The sequence below is a fragment of the Haliotis cracherodii genome, unplaced genomic scaffold (genome assembly GCF_022045235.1).
Source record: "Haliotis cracherodii isolate W230 unplaced genomic scaffold, xgHalCrac1.p SCAF_14, whole genome shotgun sequence".
Lineage (NCBI taxonomy): Eukaryota > Metazoa > Mollusca > Gastropoda > Lepetellida > Haliotidae > Haliotis > Haliotis cracherodii.
In genome coordinates, this window is record NW_027266269.1 from 26,390,742 (window position 1) to 26,405,400 (window position 14,659).

Sequence of the window (14,659 nt, forward strand, 5' to 3'; positions counted from 1 at the left end):
TTCTAAAAAATAGGAAATCATTGTGGGTGGTTGTAAAACAGTATTTATGACCGAACATTCCGTGTAACAGAAATTATGTCCGTGTATAGCACTTTGCTTATATGTACACGTATATATTGGAAACACAGGGAATGCATTCGTCAGGAATAGTCCTGGATATTTACAGTAATAGTAACTGCAAACATGAACGAAAATGACACTATAAAATTATATTTTTAAAAAATCCTTAATTCATGATTCGTTCTCTTTGAATAGTGTCCCCATTGTTACTGCCTTCGTCACATCCAAGCAAAATATACTCAACAAAAAAAGTTCCTGTGACACCAATATTTAAGTGTATTTTTTAAACAAGTGAAGTTTGGTTTTCATTATTATGGTACATGGGAATCAAGTCACAAAAACCCAACTGCTACAGAAAAGCATGCATTCCATGCAAAAGTTGACTTTTATACAAGCATGGGTATAAAAACCCGCGTTAACAGGATTCCATATGCATTGGTTAGCATCGTGCTGACAACAACCACTCGGAAAAACAACAAAATTACGCAGTTATTCAATATTACGAAATGCCACGCCTGTCCGAAAATGAGCGTCTGCGAGCCATTGGTATGCTTGAAGCAGATCGAGTCAACGTGATGTTGCAAGACAATTTAACGTCCACAGAAACACCATTTGGTGTTTATGGCAACGTTGGCAACAGACGAATGCATTCAGAGACCATCCTCGGAGTGGCAGGCCACACGTAACCAATAATCGACAAGACAACTGGATTCGAATGACACACCTACGAAATCGATTCCAGCCAGCAGCAGTGACTGCAAGAAGTATCCCTGGCCTTCGACGAATATCTTCACAAAACGTACGTAGGTCGCCTCAGATGTGCAAGTGGTTTGTCGCCAGAAGACCCGTCAGACGTCCCATTTTGATAGGAAACCACCCTCAAGCACGTCTACAGTGGTGCAGACGACGTCTACGCTGGACGACTATGCAGTTGGGACAAGTTCTATTCACTGACGCGTCTCGTTTTCACCTCAGCCACAGCGATGGACAGATTTGAGTGTACCGACGTCGATGTGAACGTTACGTCAATCATTGAGTCATGGAAGAAGATTGGTTTGGGGGCGGCAGCGTTATGGTATGGGATTAGATTACAGCAAGACAGAGGACCCGTTTGATAGTGGTAGAGGGAAATCTCAATGGACATCGCTACCGCGACAAGATCATCGGCCCTGTTGTTCTTCCGTGTTTTGCGTCGTCATGGCCCAGGCATTACCTTTCTACATGACAACGCCCGGCCTCACATTGCTCGACTTGTTCAGGATTCTCTTCAACAAAAGAAAGTGAATGTCATCCCCTGGTCTGCTCGCTTCCCTGATCTCTCACCAATCGAGCACATGTGGGATGAGATGGATCGGGGCCTTCGACGTCAACCACGTGGTCCGCAGACACTCCAGGAACTTCGAAACATGCTCCAGCAGATGTGGACAGATATCCCACAGGACTTTGTGCGACGCCTGGTCCATTCCATGAGACGAAGATGTGTTGCTTGCATCACAACCAGAGGTGGACACACAGGCTGTTAATTTGTAAATTGACATTTTGTCATGTTCATGGTTTTTTTAAGAAATCACTCATTTTCTGAAGTCAGTATGGCAAATTAAACAAACCATTTGAACACTTACAGGAGCCTTTTATCTGTTGCAAACTGAAATTGTTTCAACTTTGGTAAAAAACATAACTTTGCATTAAATCTTATTCAATGTCACAGGAACTTTTGTTGTTCAGTATATGTTGTGGTGGGAGGAGTAGCTCATGCTGTTACATTCAACAATATTTTTAATACTACTGTCCAAGAAACAAATTAAAATGGTTTGCAAGCTTTAAATGATCACATTCCCAGTATCCACAATGTAGTGAAGGCTTCCGGTTGGTTTCTCATGAACTAGTTACACATATACAATGTCCGGTGGAGCAGAGATACATCCAGGTTACTTCTTCACATCCGGGTTATTCCAAACTACGTCGTTTTCTCCGGACCTCAGTAGCCCATTGCCATCTGATGACTCTCACTGTGGAGAAGAAGTGTAACCTCATGTACAGTGTGTCACGTTGTTTATAATATATGGGACCGCCTCCGTGGCCTAGAGGTAGAGCGTCCGCCCGGAGAACGGAAGGTCCGGGTTCGATCCCCGGCCGCGTCATACCAAAAGACGTTAAAAGATGGTACTTGTTGTTACCCTGTCTGGCGCTCGGCATTATTTGGCTAAAACAAGGACTGGTCAGCTCGGAGTCAGTATACTGTGTCTGAGTGGGGTATTCATGTTAAACTGCGGCATGGTATCTCAATGGGATAGCACTATAAATCGGCATCAGTCCGGACTAGTACAAGCAGCCACACACACGTGCATGCACGTCGCTATATAAGTGCAATAATCTTAGACGCAACGTTAAACCCAATTTCACCTCACCTCACTATAATATATGGTGAGGTGAAAGGGGGTTTAACGTTGCGTGCAAGATTATTGCTCTTACATAGCGATGTGCATGCACGTACTGTGGCTGCTTGTACATGTTCGGACTGATTTTAAAGTGCTTGCCCACTGAGACACCATGCCGCAGTTTAACATGAATACCCCACTCAGACACAGTACACTGAAACAAACCGAACAGTCCTTGTTTTAGCCCCTTAATGCCGAGCACCAGGTAGGGTAACAACAAGTACCAGTTTTTAATGTCTTATGGTATGATCCAGCCGGGTATCGAACCACCGACGTTCTACCACTAGACCACGGAGGCGGTCTGCGATACCATGTCGCAGTTTAACATGGACACCCTACTCAGACACAGTACTGACTCCGAGCCGACCAGTCTTTGTTTTAGCCCCTTAATGCATAGCACCAGACAGGGTAAAAAGAAGGCATTCATTAGGTAGTAAATGAGGTTGGATGCTCCGAAAGCTGACCAACAAAACCGGAGAAGCATATCTCAACCCATTCATTGTTCGGGTGATAAAATATAGCCTCAGACTCGATTATTTACAGACCACTGGATTGTCAGGTCCAAACTCGATTATTTACAGACCGCCGTCATATAGCTGGAATATTGCTGCGTGCGGCGTTCTACAACACTCAATCAATCGACTCTCCCATATTTGGGGTCATCGTGTTATGGTGATGGGCAGGAAAACTGTTGGGACATCCTGTTTAGATGCCCTCATGTCGGTTACCCAAATCAGCCCTGTTGAACTTACTTTCAAAATTGAGTCTGCAGGAGCAGGTGTCACATCCGGTTTCCGGGTCGACTTCCGTCCCGAATGGGCATACCACGTCCGTGCAGGTCAGTCGGGGACAGGTCGCTGTGACAACAATAAGCAGTAAACACACATGGACATGTACAGATGGTAAACAACAAGCACATTGTACTGTGACCCGTGAAGATCCGGGGTAGAATATGTCAACAAAAAAAAAAAATGTCTTTAGCAACCCATGCTTGCCGACTACGCTTTTGGTAAGAGGCGACTAACGGGATCGGGTGGTCAGGTTCGTTGACTTAGTTCATGCATGTATCGTATTGAAGTTGCGTGGATCGATGCTCATGATGTCAATCACTGGATTGTCAGGTCCAGTCTCGATTATTTTACAGACCGCCGTCATTTAGCTGGAATATTGCTGAGTGTGGCGTTAAACAACAAACCAACAGACACTGTACTGAGACAATAAACACGTAGTGCTATGATGCAATAAACACATTTTACTGCACGGAATAAACACATTGTACTTCGCGGTAAACATACACTCTACAGCAATAAACACACATTGTATACTATGATGCAATAAAGACACTGTGCTGGGACAATAAACACGCATTTTACTGAGACAATATTCACGCATTGTATAAATTGCAATAAACATTGTAAAAAAACTCACACTTTATTGTACTATACGAAACAGTGTACATAAAAAAACACATAACGCTGAACAACAGCAAAGACATTGTACAGTACGCCGACTAACGAACAGCACTGTACAACACCAAAGACACGTTGTACAGTAATGGCTGTTACTGACGGTATACCGTCTCATATTGGGTCAGTAACAGCCATTTTGGATTTTTACCGACGGTACTCGGGCTGGTATGGGGTTAGTAGTTCTGCTCTCTGATTGTTAAATCTGACTTCGAGGCATGATAAAACAGAAATATCCTTCAAGGCAGCGACTCACTCATTCACTTGTGAAGATCTGGGATAGAATAGATCTTCAGCAACCCATGCTTGAGCACTGTAAAAGGCGACTATGCTTGTCATAAGAGGCGACTAACGGGATCGGGTGGTCAGGCTCGCTGACTTGGTTGATGGATGTCATTGACCCCAATTGCGTGGATCGATGCTCATGATATCAATCACTGGATTGTCTGGTCCAGACTCGATTATTTACACAGATCGCCGTCGTGTAGCTGGAATATTGCTGAATGCGGCGTTAGACAACAAACAAACAAAACAAACAAGCAATAAATCTCGTGGCCATTCTTCAATGGAATGTGTCCCCAGCATGTTGGGCGTAAGAGTATGGGTACAGTGGTCAAGATCATTGATCTGGTTGATTGCGTGTCATCGTACCCCGACCACGTGGATCATCAATCATGAGTTTGTCTGGACCAGACTCATCATATAGTGTAATATTGCTGAGTGCGGCTTTACACAAAAGAACATAACCAGTCGTCAATCAGTACTTACCCGGGACGCTGTTCTGACACCGACATGTACGACATCCGTCCACGTTGAGGCGATAGGCGTTAAGGGGGCAGTTGATGGCACAAAAGAACACGGGGCACACAGCTGTGGATATAAATAGATGCAGAGGTCAAAGGTCACTGGTGATTATGTCAACGGCGCTGTAATGAGTGAGTATGGTTTTACACCGCTTTTAGCAATATTCCAACACTATAACAGCGGGGACACCGGAAAATTGGCTTCACACATTGTACCCATGTTGGGAATCGGAACGGGTCGAGCCAACGCTTTAACCACTAGGCTAAACTCTGACTAGTATGCCTACTGATTGTGCAAATGTGGAGGACACGGGTTGTCCAGTCGTCTAAGGTGCCACAATTCGGTGTGCAGAGTTGCGTCCCTTTGGTACGCCAGAAACCTATGACCGTGGGTCGAATCCCTATTCGCGCCGATTAGGTTTCCAGGTTTGTCAGCACCGTGTCCGTGCTTGTCCCCGCCTAAGCGGAAAAGGCCTGAAACTTTTGTCACTTCGGGATGTCTTCCTACCTAAAGCTGACACGCCTTGATGTAACCTAAACCAAACTCACTCACTCAGTCATTGTCCAGCAGATAGTCGGTGACCCTGTATTCTAGTCTCTGCTCTTGCTCTTGTCTACTCACAGTCTGATAAAGAGTCTACTCACTGCCTGGTGAAATTTGAGTTTTAACAATGAAAAATAATTTGCTCCAGAAAACTTATAATTGTTCGCAGGACTTGCTGCGTGTCCTAAAAAACGTGTTCCGAAAAAAATGTGTTCTGAAAAAACATGTTTTGAAAAAAATGGGTTCCGTAAAAAAAAGGTGTTCTGAAAAAAACAACAACAGCTCATAACATCCCAACCAACATGGATCACCCCGTGAAGATTCTGGGTTAGAATTGGTCTTCAACAATCCATTCTTGTCGTAAGATGCGACTAACGGATCAAGTTGTCAGCCTCCCTGACTTAGTTGATGCACGTCGTCGTATCCAAATTGCTAAGATTGATGCTCATTATATAAATATATTTCACTGGATTGTTTGGCCCTTTACAGACCTCCGTCATATAGCTGAGTGCGGCGTTAAACAATTAAACAAACAAACAAACAGTCTGGTGGAAGGTAAACTCACTGTCTAGTCTGCAGTTGCAAGTCTCGCAGCCCTTGGAGTTGAACATGTAGCCGGCCTTGCAGACGTTGTTGCTACAATCTAACTCTGGGCACGTCGGCTTCACCGCTGCAACATCAACAACGACGTTACACAACCACACCAAGAACTAAACACGCACGTGGTACATCACGCTGTCACACCGATATGCTGAAGGGAAATCACGTTATACCTATAATACGTAATACCATATATATACTTGCAAATATTTCGAGGTATATCAGCCTATAAACTTACAGTTTCGTATACATATGTAAAAACACGACAGGAAACGCGTTGATTGAAAAGAACAATTCACCTACGGAAAGTAGAAATGCCTCACGAACAGAAACCATGACAACAAAAAACATGCCAACGCGACCCAGTATCGTATAAGTCATACTTTCTGATTTATGAGTTATGTGAGAAAATCCGTTGATGTGTGATGACACATTCATGAATGATGAGCTGTTGATGAGTGATAACTCGTTCGGGAAGAGCTGTTGATGTGTGATATCCCCTTGTGCGGGATGAGCTGTTGATGTGTGATAACCCGTTCGGGGTGAGACGTTGATGTGTGATAACCCGTTGGGGGTGAGACGTTGATGTGTGATAGCCCGTTGGGGATGAGACGTTGATGTGTGATAAACCGTTGGGGATGAGACGTTGATGTGTGATAACCCTTTGGGGATGAAACGTTGATGTGTGATAGCCCGTTCGGGATGAGCCGCTGATGTGTGATAACCCGTTCGAGGTGATCTGGTGATGTGTGATAACCCGTTTGGGATGAGCAGTTGATGTGTGATAACCCGTTCGAGGTGAGCTGTTGATGTGTGATAACTCGTTTGGGATGAGCTGTTGATGTGTGATAACCCGTTCGAGGTGAGCTGTTTGTGTGTGATAACTCGTTTGGGATGAGCAGTTGATGTGCGATAACTCGTTTGGGATGAGCAGTTGATGTACGATAACTCGTTTGGGATGAGCAGTTGATGTGTCATAACTCGTTCGGGATGAGCAGTTGATGTGTGATAACCCGTTGGGAATGAGACGTTGATGTGTGATAACCCGTTCGAGATGAGACGATGATGTGTGATAACCCGTTCTGGATGAGCAGTTGATGTGTGATAACTCGTTCTGGATGAGCCGTTGATGTGTGATAACCCGTTCTGGATGAGCAGTTGATGTGTGATAACTCGTTCGGGATGAGACGTTGATGTGTGATAACCCGTTCGAGATGAGCAGTTGATGTGCGATAACTCGTTCGGGATGAGACGTTGATATGTGATAACCCGTTAGGGATGAGACGTTGATGTGTGATAACTCGTTCGGGATGAGACGTTGATGTGGGATAACCTGTTCTGTGAGCTATCTTTAAGCGTGGGCGGACAGAGGGTATTTGTCTTACTGCAGTTGCAGGTGGCGCAGCCCGTGAAACGGTCAATCTGATAACCTTCCGGGCACGAGTTGTTGCATGTCGGGACTTGGCACTCTGAAACAAGTTCAAACAATCCTTGTCAACAGACGATCACCAGGATCTAACTCTAAAATACAACATGCACCTTGAAACCCTATACTGGGGATTTACCTTGGCACATCTGCTCCGAGGCCGATCGTCGGCCCCAAGGTGTGCAGCAAACGTCACTACAAATTCCCAGATTGGAATTACAAGCTTCTCAATTTATGTCATATGTTTGTGTGTTGTTTCACGCCACACTCAGTAATGTTCCAGCTACATGACGGTGGAGTCTGAACCAGATAATGCAGTGATTGGGATACGATGACATGCATCAACCAAGTCAGCGAGCCTGGCCACCTAATCCGGTTAGCTGCCTCTTAGGACAAGCATGCCTTTTACGGCAAGCATGGGTTGCTGAAGACCTATTTTATCCCAAATCTTCACGGGTATCACGCTATATAGTAGTAGTAGTAGTAGTAGTAGTAGTGGTAGTGGTAGTAGTAGTAGTAGTAGTAGTAGTAAGTGACATGTATTTCACTGACACAATTTGAATAAAATGAGTTTTTTCCAAAGTACCTGTTAATCCAGGATAAATCCCCGTATACTCTCACTTCGAACAAGCATCACTTGTAAAGACAAAGCAGCGACTGACCGACTTGACAGTTCCTCGTAACACTTACCACACTCACAGAGAGGGCAGCCATTAGCGTCTTTCACATAACCCCGGTAGCAGAACTTGCTGCATGTGACAGCAGGGCACTCTGTAATCGGAACAGACATTGCCTCCGTTAGAGCATCCTCCTCATCTCCATACAGGCCTCACATTGCGGTAAAATTACCTCAACATTGCGGTAAAATTACCTCAACATTGCGGTAAAATTTCCCCAACCTCTGGATTTCATGTGATCTCAAATTACCCGCCCCTCATTTTCATTCGCGAATTTGATTAGCTTCCCTATTCAGTCCAACTAACCAATGTGGGGATTCATGTTAACCAATCAGAATGTGTGTTACAAACCAGCGTTAACGACCCTTGCGTCACATCGCGTAGATCACGAGTTGTGCCCCTTGTAACGAAAACGCGATACCCAATCAGATCGCTGTTCTTTTCTCGTATATCTTCACAAAGATGGCGACTACCATGTGCGACTACCTAGTCGATAGGATAACCAATAAAATTCGCGATTTCATCCCCGACACAAAAACATAATCAATCGTTGGGGGTTTAAAAGATAAATATGACATATATGTGTCAACAAACACAGGCAGCGGTAAGTCACTTTCATACGATGGTGTAGCAGTGGTGGATGTTGATTTTGTGAAACGTTCTCTGATTGGACAATGGACATGTGCGATAGTCCAATCATATTTAGCACAGGGAAGTGGGCTTGATGGGCAAGGGTGTAAACAAGACTTTAATAAAAAAATGCTAGTGGACGCTCTTAACTCGGGAAGATGTGTTAGGTTGGAATATCAACAACATTGCATCACGAGTCACCTCCCTTACCCATTTACTTTTTCTTTATGGGGCGGTCGGGTAGCCTTGTGGCTAAAGCGTTCACTCGTCACGCCGAAGACCCGGGTTCGATTCCCGACATGGGCACAATGTGTGAAGCCAATTTCTGGTGTCCCCCGCCGTGATATTGCTGGAATATTGCTAAAAGCGGCGTAAAACCATAATCACTCACTTTTTCTTTATCTTAACGTTTGATTGGTCGGTAAAGTGTTAGCGAAAATCAAGGGCGGATCATTTGAGAACCAAGGGAATGGATCCTGGGGTGAGTGTAGGTTTACCGAATTGCGAGCCCTGGAAATATAGAGGAAGCCGTGAGTGTTATACAGCTGAGTCTATTCGCGTCTGGAACGCCTCCGTGGTCTAGTGGTAGAGCGTCCGCCCGGAGAGCGGAAGGTCTGGGGTTCAACGCCCGGCCGCGTCATACCATACCAAAGGACGTTAAAAGATGGTACTTGTTGTTAACCTGTCTGGCGCTCGGCATTAAGGGGCTAAAACAAGGACTGGTCGGCTCGGAGTCAGTATACTGTGTCTGAGTGGGGTATTCATGTTAAACTGCGGCATGGTATCTCAGTGGGCTAGCACTATAAATCGGCATCAGTCCGGCCTAGAACAAGTAGCCACACAAACACACGTGCATGCACGTCGCTATATAAGTGCAATAATCTTGGACGCGACGTTAAACCCCATTTCACCTCACATTTCACCTGTTCGCGTCTGGTGGTGTTATTGTCACTTGATATGTACACAAACGCGTCCGTCCCGCCAGATGTAAGTCCCCTTAACGTTTAATTGGTGTCTCTGTATGGATGTCGACAGTTGCTTCCCTGTTGTGGCCACGTACAGCCAAGGTCCCTTAGGAAATATACTGAATGTCTTCCTATAATACCCAAATCGACCAAACCCAAAAGAACACACCAAACAGAGTCTATCTTGGGCACGTCTAAGCCGATTATTACATATATCCAGATCATCATTCAACCCGCAGCTATCGTCACTGAATCGAGTACACATCTCCGAGTCTCCCGACCGTCCTTAAGTATCTCCTAATTGTCTGTGTACTCAGAGAATAGTCCAATCGACCCGATTATTTCCGAATGTTTGCCGTATACGACCGAGCACTCACCGACTTGACATTGGCATGTGGTACAGCCCTGGGCGTCCAGTCGGTACCCATGTGCGCATGTCTGCTCACACCGCAGTTCCTGGCAGCCTGCCAATAGCAAGAGGTAGAACATGTTTAAAGAACAACCATGAGTATATCCTCACAGTCGGATCACGGAGAGGAGTTATCTCCTCAAAGAATCTTGGCTCTGCCTTGGGCCCATGGTCCGCACAGGGCCTCGCTCCATACAGAGAGAATATTTTTACTCTATGCACAGACTAAGATTTTGTTTGTTTGTTTGTTCTTTGAAGACACACTCACCAATATTCCAGCTCTATGACAGCGGTCCGTAAATAATCGATCGCCTTTTACATCAAGCATGGGTTGATGAATTCTAACCCGAACCGCCAAGGGGCACATAGAGTTAGACAGTCCTAGCGTTAAGATTATCCTTAGTTTTACAACTATCGTAAGTTCTGTGTTAAGTTAAGGTATGAGAGTTACGATCGTCGTAGCGCAAAGATGGACCCTGGGTGTAATCTCTCTGTAAGTTAGGGAGTTGGTTAGTAAACCCAGAGTGATCAACTTAGCCGGAGCTGACAAACCAAGCATCAGGTCCAGGGTTAAACTTGGATTCAAACTCACAATCAACTGATCCTGACGATTGGGCCACCCGTGCTCCATAAACAAGGACTTATTGTCCGAGGAAAATCTCGGAAATCTTGGCTCATCCCTGGCGTCACATCGCGTAGACCACGAGTTGTGCCCCTTGTCATGATAACGCGATATCCAATCAGATCGCTGTTCTTATCTCGTACAGCTTCACAAAGATGGCGACTAACACAGGTGACGACCTAGTGAATCAGGTAACAAAAACATTCGCGATTTCATCCCTGACACAAAAACATAAGCAATCGTTGGGAGGGAGGGGGGCTACAAAGACAGGCAGCGATAAATCACTTTCATACGAAGGTGTAGCAGTCGTGGATGTTGATTTTGTGAAACGTTCTCTGATTGGACTATCGATATGTGCGATAGTCCAATCATATTTAGCACAGGAAAGTGGGCTTGATGTGGCAAGGGTGGAAACAAGACTAGTGGACGCTCTTGCCTCCGGAAGATGTGTTAGGTTTGGATATCAACAACAAGGCAACACGAGTCACCTCCTTTTTCTTTATCTTATAAACCTATTCATTGGGATCGCTTTTAAGTAAGAGACTTCTTTCTATAGGCATTAAGACCTAGTGTGAGGTTTCACTTTCCAGTCGGGTTAAATCTCCTTAACAGGGACGTTGTAATGTCCCTGGGATTTTATATAATATCCCAGGGATTTTATATAATGTCCTGGGTATTTTATTAATATAACTTCCGTTCAGATTGTAACATGTAACGAAATGTAAAATCAAATGACAAATGTTTTCTTTATACTCGCAACCTTCATATCTGAAGCCCAGTGAGTGTACCACGAGACTACAAAGGTGTTGATAAGACTCACTGTTTTTTGGAATGTTCTTTTCAAGATCCGTACGCCAGCAACAGATATTTTACGCGCGTTTCCTAAGGTTCATGGAAAGTATGTTCGAAACATAAAAATGTTGATAAATGTTGTTTTAAGTTTCTTTTTTCGGTTTATAAGCATGGAAAAACACTTTCCCTCGGTTTTGGTAGACAGAGCATGCCCTGGGGGTCGGGAAAAACCGCGGGGGCTTCGCCCCCTTGGTTTTTCCCTCTCCCCAGGGCATGCTCTGTCTACCAAAACCTCGTGAGCGTTTTTTCTCCAGTACTTAACGTTTGATTGCTCTTGCCTCAGGAAGATGGTCGACGCCATAACCACCAACCCACCGAATATACATCACAGGACCAGGGGCTCATGGTCAAGAGGTTGGTGGGGTAGCCTTGTGATTTGAGCCTTCTTTCGTTTAGCTGAAGGCCCGGGATCAATTCCACATGGGTAAAATATGTAAATCCCATTTCTGGTGTCAACCGCCGTAATATTTCTGGAATATTGCAAATAACGGCGTAAAACTACACTCACTCACTGTGATGGAATCAATACTTACGGCAGTTGCACGTGAGGCATCCATACTGGTCAAGGGCGTAGCCTCCTGGACAGTACTGGGCACATCGGACAGCCGGACATGCTGGGACACAGATGGAATATCGTCAATTATGCCACTACATACGTTGGATATTATAAGTTGTCGCAGGATCACTCGTGGTACATGGGGTTTTATGCGTTCCTCGTTAGGTTTTATACCCCTCACCTCCACCCCTTAGGTATAAAACCTAACGAGTGACGCATAAAAACCCCATGTACCCCGAGTGATCCTGCTACAACGAATTTATCTTACCGACATGTTTTAAAGTGACATTGTGAAAAGATAATAACGCAAATTCAAACTTGATGGAAATCAGCTGTTCGATTGAGCTGAGGTAACTTGTGCTATGTCACGTGACTTCCATTGACTCGGAAAAAGCTTGCCTCTCTTTGCTTTGAAGCGGTAAAAAGGATTTATGCTGCCTCTGAGAAAATTAACGTGCTGCCTGTTTTGATCGTGGCGGGGTATAAGAGATTTATTCTCCCTCTGAGACATGTATTACCCTCCAAGGCGGGTTGCACAGTATTTTATCAAGATCACGTGGACCAATCAGGTCTCATCATTCTGACATGGAGATATCATGCCACTAGTTATAGCAATGTACTGATTATTAGTTAAAACATGGACAAGGGATGTGGGATATCATCAGTTTCACATGAACATAGGGCGATGGAATATCGGATACAGCACGGGAGAGGATCAACGACACCGCTTACCACAGGAGCACGTCTTGCAGCCGTAATTGTCGTAGCGGTAACCATAATCCCCGCAGGACGAGCAGTTCACCGCGGGACACTCTGCAACACAAACAACAGACACGTCATATACGCTCTACAACACAAACAACAGACACGTCATATGCACTCTGCAACACAAACAACAGACACGTCATATACACTCTGAAACACAAACAACAGACACGTCATATACACTCTGCGACACAAACAACAGACACGTCATATACGCCCTGCAACACAAACAACAGACACGTCATATACGCCCTGCAACACAAACAACAGATACGTCATATACGCCCTGCAACACAAACAACAGACACGTCATATACGCTCTGCAACACAAACAATAGACACGTCATTTAACTCTTCAACACAAACAACAGACACGTCATATAGGCCCTGCAACACAAACAACAGACACGTCATATACGCCCTGCAACACAAACAACAGTCACGTCATATTCACTCTGCGACACAAACAACAGTCACGTCATATACGCCCTGCAACACAAACAACAGACACGTCATATACGCCCTGCAACACAAACAACAGACACGTCATATACACTCTGCGACACAAACAACAGTCACGTCATATACGCCCTGCAACACAAACAACAGACACGTCATATACGCCCTGCAACACAAACAACAGCCACGTCATATAGGCCCTGCAACACAAACAACAGACACGTCATATACGCTCTGTAACACAAACAATAGACACGTCATTTAACTCTACAACACAAACAACAGACACGTCATATACAATCTGCAACACAAACAACAGACACGTCATATACTCTCTGCAACACAAACAACAGACACGTCATATACACTCTGCAACACAAACAACAGACACGTCATATACGCTCTACAACACAAACAACAGTCACGTCATATACACTCTGCAACACAAACAACAGACACGTCATATACGCTCTGCAACACAAACAACAGACACGTCATATAGGCTCTGCAACACAAACAACAGACACGTCATATACGCTCTGCAACACAAACAACAGTCACGTCATATACGCTCTACAACACAAACAACAGTCACGTCATATACGCTCTACAACACAAACAACAGACACGTCATATACACTCTGCAACACAAAGAACAGACACGTCATATACACTCTGAAACACAAACAACAGTCACGTCATATACGCTCTGCAACACAAACAACAGACAAGTCATATACGCTCTGCAACACAAACAACAGACACGTCATATACACTCTGCGACACAAACAACAGTCACGTCATATACACTCTGCAACACAAACAACAGACACGTCATATACATTCTGCAACACAAACAACAGACATGTCATATAGGCCCTGCAACACAAACAACAGACATGTCATATACACTCTGCAACACAAACAACAGACATGTCATATACACTCTGCAACACAAACAACAGACACGTCATATACACTCTGCAACACAAACAACAGACACGTCATATACATTCTGCAACACAAACAACAGACACGTCATATACATTCTGCAACACAAACAACAGACATGTCATATAGGCCCTGCAACACAGACAACAGACATGTCATATACACTCTGCAACACAAACAACAGACATGTCATATACACTCTGCAACACAAACAACAGACACGTCATATACATTCTGCAACACAAACAACAGACACGTCATATAGGCCCTGCAACACAGACAACAGACACGTCATATACACTCTGCAACACAAACAACAGACACGTCATATACGTCCTGCAACACAAACAACAGACACGTCATATACACTCTACAACACAAACAACAGACACGTCATATACGCTCTACAACACAAACAACAGTCACGTCATATACG

At 44.6% G+C, this 14,659-nt stretch overlaps 1 protein-coding gene across 1 annotated transcript in view; it reads right to left on the reverse strand.

Annotated features, from left to right (window-relative positions):
- Positions 1-178: 178 nt before the first annotated feature.
- Positions 179-14,659, reverse strand: part of LOC139461151 (cysteine-rich motor neuron 1 protein-like) — a 47,927-nt gene continuing 33,446 nt past the window's right edge. Inside the window, exons 12-20 of the mRNA XM_071242710.1 lie at positions 12,781-12,861; positions 12,026-12,106; positions 9,987-10,073; positions 8,028-8,108; positions 7,297-7,380; positions 5,877-5,981; positions 4,733-4,834; positions 3,251-3,355; positions 179-2,069 (exon numbers count right to left, since the gene is read on the reverse strand). Of these exons, the coding sequence (XP_071098811.1) occupies positions 2,008-2,069; positions 3,251-3,355; positions 4,733-4,834; positions 5,877-5,981; positions 7,297-7,380; positions 8,028-8,108; positions 9,987-10,073; positions 12,026-12,106; positions 12,781-12,861 (788 nt within the window). The 3' untranslated portion in view covers positions 179-2,007. The remainder of the gene's footprint in view (positions 2,070-3,250; positions 3,356-4,732; positions 4,835-5,876; positions 5,982-7,296; positions 7,381-8,027; positions 8,109-9,986; positions 10,074-12,025; positions 12,107-12,780; positions 12,862-14,659) is intronic.